The sequence below is a fragment of the Helianthus annuus genome, chromosome 14 (assembly GCF_002127325.2).
Source record: "Helianthus annuus cultivar XRQ/B chromosome 14, HanXRQr2.0-SUNRISE, whole genome shotgun sequence".
NCBI classification, from domain to species: domain Eukaryota; kingdom Viridiplantae; phylum Streptophyta; class Magnoliopsida; order Asterales; family Asteraceae; genus Helianthus; species Helianthus annuus.
In genome coordinates, this window is record NC_035446.2 from 83752583 (window position 1) to 83761768 (window position 9186).

The following is a 9186-nucleotide window of genomic DNA, read 5'->3' on the forward strand; positions in this document are numbered from 1 at the left end:
AAACATGAACACTGAGCCATGACCGCGAGTCTTGGAGGAATGATGAAGGTTTGGGTTTAGGGTTTAGATGATGAGTGTGGATGGATGAAGATGATGGTGGAAAGCATGGTGGTGATGGTGATGGTGGATTAGGGTTAGGAATGTGATTGATGATAAGTTAGGGGTTAGAGATGTTAGAGGAAGGTTAAAGGTGAAGGAGATGACCATCTTGGCTCCAGGAATGATAGATGGTATTCAAAAACTCGTAACCCCCCATAAAAACCCCAAATCTTTGGTCAAAACCCGGTCAAAACAACATTTGGCGAAATTCAACGTTTTGCAAAATCTGGAGGGAGTAGCCTACGGCCTGACAGGGCGTCGCCGACGACCCTTGGATCTTCTATTTTTTGCTGACGCCTTAATACGTTGTCTACGCGAGTTTCTGACCAACGCGAACAACCAAGGGGCGTCGCCGACGGCCCATTTGGGCGTCGACGACGCTATGCCCAACTCTTGGTTTCCGTTTTCTTCATTTCACGTTCTCGGCTGATCCCGTTGCTCCCCATGCTCTGTAAAGCTCCCGAATAGCTCCTTAAACTCCGTTAGACCTGCAAAACACAAATCTAATCAAAAGCAGGCGATTCGAAATCAAAAGTCAAGTAAAAACATAAACTTAAATACGATTAAACACCGGTTTTCTACCACGTATCAAGCGACATCACCACCTGTCGGCTCTGGCAGTTCCTCTAGTAACTAGTCTGGGAGGTCGGCAGGGACAAACAACTGGCCGTCCTTTCCTATAAACCAAAGCTTGAGGCCAGGGAAGTCACGCGTGATGTGCATGCTGATCAGCGTCTGCCGTGTCAACCTGGTCGGCTCAACTGTTCCTCCTTCGGTGAACAGTAGGTCCTCCTGGGGAACAAGGCCCAACGATATGGCAATGTGCGTGATGTAAGCCCCTCGTACAACAAAGACCTGTCCTGCTGGTGGTACGCCACCGCAAACCACTAGGCTAGGCAGTGATGGAGGGCGCACGTCTCCCCCATATAAGATAAAACATATAAAACAGATCCCCATGATTGCACCACTCGCTACTCTGCTCGAGCGGCCAAAGCGACCCCAACCGATCACTTGCTAGAACATGACAAGTGTCGATCGGGGTAACACATGGACACCGTCGGTGTAGAGGGCGAGTGTCGGTCTCCTCCAACGTATATATGTCGTTATGCACGACAAACTCTCTAAACGACATCTCATGCCACTGACCCCCTAAATGAAAACTAACCTCGACCCACGAGTGCTCGCGATCCTTATCCTCCTCTGGCTGGTTTGCAGGCCTGGGAGCGAACTCGAACGATGCCAAGACTCGCACACCATGACCCGATACGACAACAAGTATACCAGCTAGAACAACCTGTCACACAGTGTGGTTAGTATTCATTTCATATACAAAACAAATAAAATAGAGTAACAAATAGTATACCTGTCCCACGGAGTATCATGTCCCACGGACTTGTCGTGACAGGAAAATATACTCTGAACGACATTGGTGGAAGGTTCCGCCTGTATGTAATAGGTCATATTTTTTCCCGGAGGATTTCGTCCAGTCTCTACATGGGAGTTGTTTTTTATGGAACTTTGAGGCCCTAATCATTTGGCGAGCGTTGTGTATGTCCTTCGGAACACATTTGTTTTCGCGGTTCTGTTCGGTTACGGCTTTCCAGATTGTATGGGGCTGTATGTCTTGATCTGTTAGCTCTTACACCAGTCTAAACTCGTTAGGAGTACGTCTCCCGGCATACGTGTAACCCTCCATATGTTCAGCAGGGCCGTGGTTATGCTTCTCGTTAAAATTTTTGTGTAGATAATCTATCCGCCAAGCTTGACGACTTTGGTCGAGACGACCTATCACCATAAAAGGGCATGCACATTTTTTGCTGCCGGTTTTCCTAACCGTGGCCTTACTCTCATGCTCGCCACTACGACAACATGGAAGCCATGTCTAGTGATTCTTGGACCGTATAGTAACAATAACATATCCGTTGGCTAAACCCCTTCTTTTTACCCAACCTTCGAAATCATTGCGGGATATAAAATCCTAAGTGAAAAAATATATAACTTTTATAATAGTTTTTTAACTGAAAAAATAACATTTATAATACATTTTAAAAAATATATAACGTTTATAGTAATATTTTTAACAAAATATATATCATTCGTACCTGGTCAGTTTTGTACGAAACTTCAGGGTAAGGAGGTTGCTCGTCACCCAATGACTCTTGCGCGTAAGAAGGCTCACCAACATCTTGTTGTACGTCTGAGGCACCACTAACGAAAAAGTTATTGCCATAGTCTTCTTGTCCGTACGAGACACCGTAACCGGCTTCATAATCTGGACAACCATAACCATGATCATCGCCAGGCATAATAACCTGAAAAAACCAACGGTTAAATGATAACGACATATCTAAAAGCCTTCTTAATAATAAGTAAATATATTTTTACCTCGTTCAAATCTGGCAACAACGGTTGACGGGGCACAACAAACTAAAAAAAACTAACGGGTAAAAGGTAATGGTAAATTTAACGCCGAATAGAAAAAAGTAAATAAATACTTACCTCGTTGAGGTCTGGCAACAACGATTCATTATGATGGGGACGAAAGCCGGGCACGACCTCCTCCGCGTGATTATCATTTCCTCTCCCATCGTAAGAATCAGGGACAGCAGGCCCTTCCTAATGCAAACGGTGTGCTAAGTATTTCAGAAAACAAAACAAACAAAACAAGTTAAAAAAATGTTATACCACACTTCTTCCCGGAATAAACGTGCTCGTGTTTGTGTCGGACGACTCGCCAAAAATGTAATTAAGGTTGAACCAAGACATGGTGGAATCGAATATACAGAAAAACCGAAGACAAGGGAATGAATTTTGTGAATCGTCTTCGTCTTCCTCGTTTATAAAGGCCAAACAGAATGCAATTTCACAGACCAATACGGGTAGTATAGGCCTATACGACTCGTATAGGGCTGACGTAATGTTCCTTTCAATCACTTTATATCACTGTTGAGTGACAGAAAGTAACCTCGTACTTAATACGGATTGTATAGACCTATACAATCCGTATAGAGTTTGCTTGTGAACTCTATCTGTCAGAGTTGATAGACACCCTTTTACTAATACACATCGTATAGGCCCATACGATGCATATTAAGAGGGTATGTGAAGACAGTATCAGCCTTTGACTGACCTTGAAAATTGAATTTACCCTATGGGATCCATATTTGTGGTGTCAATTTAATTTTGAAAAATGTGACAATAATACAACTCATTTGGAAAGTGGCTTCTTAAGATCGGATAAAGAACCGTACTTATTTTAACGTACATGTTATTCTCTATTTTCTTGAAAAATACATTCAATTTACAGAAAGTACTGTTCAAGATATTTAGAAAATGTCAGTCATATAAGAAATTTGTCCCTAATCATTAATCAACCCGTAATTAAACTAATGGAATAAAAACATGATAGTGATATCTATATCGTTTTTGTAATCTTTTATATACTGAGTTGTTTGTAGACAAAACAATTTTTTTTTTTTTTATTCTAATGAAAGATACGTCTGAAACAAAATTTTGGAGATAAAAACATATTCAAATTGAACCATGAATAAATCCAAGAGAAATTTACTAAAATCCAAATGATAGCCTGATCCATTTGGAGGTTCGAATTGACTATACAGAACACGAGTTCAATTTTTCTTGGTTTCAATAGTAATACTTCACATCAATAAAAATATTTACATTTTCATGATAGTTTTTTTTAGAGTAAATTACGATTTTAGCCCCTGTGGTTATATCACTTTTACTATATTAGCCCAAAATAAGAATTTTTAACATCTGTGCCCCCATGATCTCTATAACTAATTATTTTAGCCCCCTGAGTCTAACTCAACCCCTTACCATGGTTAATTATTTGTCACATGGCAGGCATATAATGGGCATATTTGTAATTTCCTCTCCCCCTTTACCAAATCAGTTAATCAGATGGTTAGAGATAATTCTAAGCTTTAATCCTCTGAGCAAATTCACTAAATTTTTAGCATAATTCATCAAGTGTTTGTTCAACTTATTTATAATGATTGTTGTTGTAACTCACAATGTTGAAGAAAGAGGGGTGTTTGGAAACAAGAAAAGATAACAGAAGAAACAGAGCAGTACAGTCAACAAGCACAAGCATCAGAAGCAAGGCAACAAGCACAAGCAATCGGAGCAGTTGATGAAACAATGGTTAACCGGGCAGGATTAACACACTGGTCTCGTCAAGAAGGGTTAATCCCATCCTCCTTGTTACGAGTCACGGCTTGTTTCCTTGTGCAGGAGATCATCCACCGGTGACCCAGCCAGGATCTCCGAAGGAAACAAGCCGTGACTCGTAACAAGGAGGATGGGGTGGGGGGTGCTCCTTGTTACCACTCTCCGGCGTGAGAATCAGTAGTTTGCTTGGGAAGCAAAGCAAGATTATAGTAGTAGTTAGAGAGTTGTGAAGAGATCATCCACCGGTGACCCAGCCAGGATCTCCGAGAGGAAGGGATTAACCCTTCTTGACGAGACCAGTGTGTTAACCCTGGCCGGTTAACCATTGTTTCATCAGCAGTAAACCAAGCAATCAGAACAGTAAAGTCAACAAGCACAAGCAATCTGAGCAGTACAGTCAACAAGCACAAGCAATCGGAGCAGTACAATCAACAAGCACAAGCAATCGAGCAGGGGTGTTGTAACTCACAATATCAAAAACCCACTTCAATGTTGAGGGTTTTGATTAAAATTGATGGAGTAAAACAAAAACCCACTTCAAAGATGAGATTTTTATTGAAACTGATCGATTGTTTGAGAATCTTGAAAATCAAAAACCCACTTCAATGTTGAGGGTTTTGATCAAAACTGATTGATTGTGTGCGAATTAAACTTGTAAAACAAAAACCCACTTCAAAATTGAGGTTTTTAACTGAAATCGATGGATTGTTTTAGAATCTTGAAAAACAAAAACCCACTTCAATGCTGGAGGACTCGAGTGAAAAGGGTGCAAGTTATTAGAGGGTATGCAGAAAGATTAGAAGAAGGTGAAAACGAGTAATGTCTAGGGTTTTCTCAGGATATGCAGATCAAACCCACATATGCAGATTATATTAGGGTTTGAGAAGAACTTGTGAAGAAGATGAATTGATAAAGTAATGTCTAGGGTTTTCTTTATATAGTCAGTAAAAAGGGGAGGTGCCATCATGTGTCTGCCATGTAACAAATAATTAACCAGGGTAAGGGGTTGAGTTAGACTCAGGGGCCAAAATAGTTAGTTATAGAGACCATGGGGGCACGGATGTTAAAATATCTTATTTTTTGCTAATATAGTAAAAGTGTTATAAGCACAAAGGCCAAGATCGTAATTTACTCTTTTTTTAATTTAATTGGCTTTTCAACTTTATAAACTTACATAGTCACACACGTCTAAATCTAAATATTTATCAACCATGGGACTTGAACCCTCAACTTAATGGGAAAATGCCTTCGCACCTTGATATCGCTAGATCGACTTCAATACCTTTGATCCCCTCGATTACCTGTTTTTTTTTTTTTGGTTTTAATTAGGATTATGTTGTTTTCAATGCTTTTTTATCCTCTTTGAGGTCAAAACAACCGATTCATAATTAGAATAGGGTTGAACCGGTTAATTGGACCGGTAATTGTGTATAAAACCGATTCAATTAAGTAATCTTGAACCATATTTATTTAGGTCAGCAGCGTATGTCAGCGTCAGTTGAAACAGTGAACTGAATCGGTGCTTGAACCGGATTCTTAATTTTATATTTTCCAAAATGTCATTTACCACTTTGCCATCCATATTTTGTTTATTTTCCAAAATCCCTTCTAATCTTCCCCAAGGGTATTATTCAGAAGTTGGAGAAGATTAGAAGGGATTTTGTATGGGGAAAAGTGGTTCGGGGCATAAGATGAGATGGATCCGGTGGGAGTACATGATGAAAGCGAAGAAACTGGGCGGTATGGGTCTTGGGGGAATTTGTAACTTTAACCTTGCTATGTTATCCAAATGGTGGTGGAGGTTCCTTTCTAATCTAAATGAGTTGTGGGCCTCGGTTGTTGGAGCAATTCACAAAGGTAATATCATCTCTATTCCGCCCGATATTCCAGTGAAGAAATCCATTCCGAGTTTATGGAAGGATATCACTTCGGTTGAAACAGCGCTTCATAAAGATGGTATCAATCTTAAAGAAAAGCTGGTAATGAATGGTAATATTTGGAACTGGAGGTCGGACCATTATGGGGAATTTTTGGTCAAGCAGGTTCGGTTTGATATTGACGCAGCCAACGAAGATCCGGTCAATAGAAGTCTCATTTTTAGCTGGAATTGTTGGGCTCCGCCAAAAGTTAATTTCCTTCTATGGAGATCCTTAATTGGTAGGATAGCTTCCAAAGTTGGTCTGATCCGGAGGGGTCTTTCTTTCATTTTAGGATCATGCTCTCGGTGTGGGTTGGGTTTGGAGGATCCGGATCATATTTTCATAGGATGTCTTTGGGCCCGTAGCATTTGGTGGAACATATTGAGATGGATGCGAATTTCTTTCCCTATGGAGATAGGTAACATCAGTGACATGTTGGAGTTTATTAAAAATCAGCCTGGAGGAGATATATGGAAAAGGGTGGTTTATACCGTTGTGTTGGCAATAGTTTGGAGAATTTGGAAGGCTAGGAACGAGATGACTTTTGACGGCCGGTTTATTCCTGTTACCATTTCGGTCGACCACATCAAAGAAGACGCTTTTTTGTGGTTAAGCAATCGATCCAAGTGCAAGATGCCAAGCTGGGAAAATTGGAGATTATTCGATATTTCGGTTATGTTGTAATCTTGTGGTTTTAGTTCGGTTTGTTGTTTTTTGTCTGTTTCGTTTTTTTCCTTTTTGTATCTCCCAGCAAGAAGCTGGCTCTTTATATTTATATATAAAGTGATTTTGTTGGTAAAAAAAAAATTCTCCTTTTTCTAAGAAGATTTTTGCAAGCTTTGAGAATTATGTATATTTTATGTGAGATTTTTAATTACATTATATTTTGTTGTGTGACCCCACTTTTTAATGTCAAGTACATAGACATCTGAGTATCAAAACAACCTACTCTGGTGAAAAAACAACCCACCTGTGTTTGGGATATATGTGTGTTTGCAACATGTAGGGAATTGGCTGGCCTATGATCATAAAACTTATAAATGAAAAATATAAATGATTTATATGGTCATTCATTTAAAATACACTGGAAACTGAATACTGATTTAGATAAAGTTTGGGGTATTGGAGGTATGGGTTCAATTCTCATGGTGTACAAACATGAAAAATATGAATGATTATATGGTCATTCATTTCAAATACACTGGAAACTGAATACTGATTTAGATAAAGTTTGGGGTCTTGGAGGTATGGGTTCAATTCTCATGGTGTACAAGTTTAGTTATTTAAAAAAATTAAAGGGCCGTGTGTGGGTTGGTGATTGAATCTAAAATTTTGATACACATAAATAGAGTAAACTGCAATTTTACCCTCTGTCGTTAGGGGCGACTGGCACCTTTACCCCCTATTTCGAACAAAATTGTTGTCTTACCCCCCCCCCCCCCCCCCGGACATTTTCTTATTGCATCAACGTACCCCGCTTAGGGGTAAAACTGTAACCTTACCAAAAGAACATTTTCGTAATCTTACCCATATTTATAGGAATAATGGAGTTTAATAATCCCAACTATTAGTTGTTGGCCGGTAGCGGTCCTAACTTCAAAAATAACCAGTGGTGGTCCCACATTTTCACATATTGTAAACCATCGGACCTTTACTAAAAGAAAAAGAAAAAGGAGACAAAAAGAAATTAAGATTCTTTTAGTAAAGGTCCATTGGTTTACAATATGTGAAAAAGTGAGACCACCACTGGTTATTTTTTAAGTTGGGACCGTTGCCGGCCAACGACTAATAGTTGGGATTATTAAAATCCATTATTCCATATTTATATAGTAAACTTCAATTTTACCCCTTGGGCTTTACCTACGCTGATATGTTCACACCCTGTTTTATTAAAGTGTCTTCTCCGGCGATGTTCCGACCACTCCGGCGATATTCCGACCACCGGAGAAACGTGTTCCGACTACTCGAATGTTGTTGACTTAAAGGAACTTACACTTATGACATCGACACTTGGATTGCTATTTTGCTGATTCAGTCATCATATGCGTGAGTTTTACTACACTTCTTCTGAAGATTACACAGCTAATCAAAACTTTCTCTGAAAATTCATAGCTTGAGACCTTACTCTGTTCTCGAATTTGATCTGTTCAACTGTAATGTTCCACACCCAGAAGATCCTTTAGGATATGTTCCTGCAAATTTTGGTTGCAATATAAAAGATAGTCAGTTATCCCACTAAATTGTTTAGTTTTGATCTACGATAATGAGTAAATTTCTTAATTGAATGTTTTGCAAAATCAAATAAGTTTGTATAAATCCCAGTTTAAAGGCCATGTTTTTAATGGAATTCCTAAAAGTAAATCATTGAATAAATTTAATTCAAGAAACTGCCAAACAGATAATGAAATTAGGTAAGAAAAAAAGGGATCATATGCAGTGGCGGATCTAGGATTGTTTTTAACTAGGTTCACTTTTATAGATACTCGAATTTCGGTCAACTCGACGTTAGAATTTTCGGGTTGGGCCGGGCTTTATTATCACTAAAATCACCTTTTTTTCCTATGATGCTTCAAAGCATTTCTTATCCCAGTATCTATCTCCATAGAAAATTGTTGTCTAAAAAATAAGAACTAACATGGGTGTTATAATTTAAAGAACCGGGTGGTTGGAAAAGTTATTGTGGAAAAAAAAATGAAGCAGCATGGAAAAAGTGAAAGTGAGGCAACGAGTTCCAAAACTTTTCGGAGGAAAACTAAACCACATACCACACTGCTTGTTTGATAATTGTTCCCTAGTCCAGACATTGCTTCCTTTAATAATACATACTAAAAATAATTGAAAAGTTGGTCATAAGCGGGGATCGAACACGCAACATGTGGCTTAAAGCTTTGCTACCTGACCACCAGCACCTTTGTCGACTTTTGTTTATGGGTTTCCTTTAAGTTTTATTAATGGGTTCACTTTTAATCATTTA

General features: G+C 39.1%; 1 protein-coding gene across 1 annotated transcript; it reads left to right on the forward strand.

Moving 5' to 3' along the window:
• Positions 1-5984: 5984 nt before the first annotated feature.
• Positions 5985-6896, forward strand: LOC110906834. Its single transcript, XM_022151907.1, has one exon. The coding sequence runs from the start codon at positions 5985-5987 to the stop codon at positions 6894-6896; it is 912 nt and encodes a 303-aa protein (XP_022007599.1).
• The last annotated feature ends 2290 nt before the right edge of the window (positions 6897-9186 follow it).

What these genes read in the sequence shown, in the direction of transcription:
- LOC110906834 (XM_022151907.1), top strand. Translation starts at nt 5,985, where the DNA reads ATGAGATGGATCCGGTGGGAGTACATGATGAAAGCGAAGAAACTGGGC.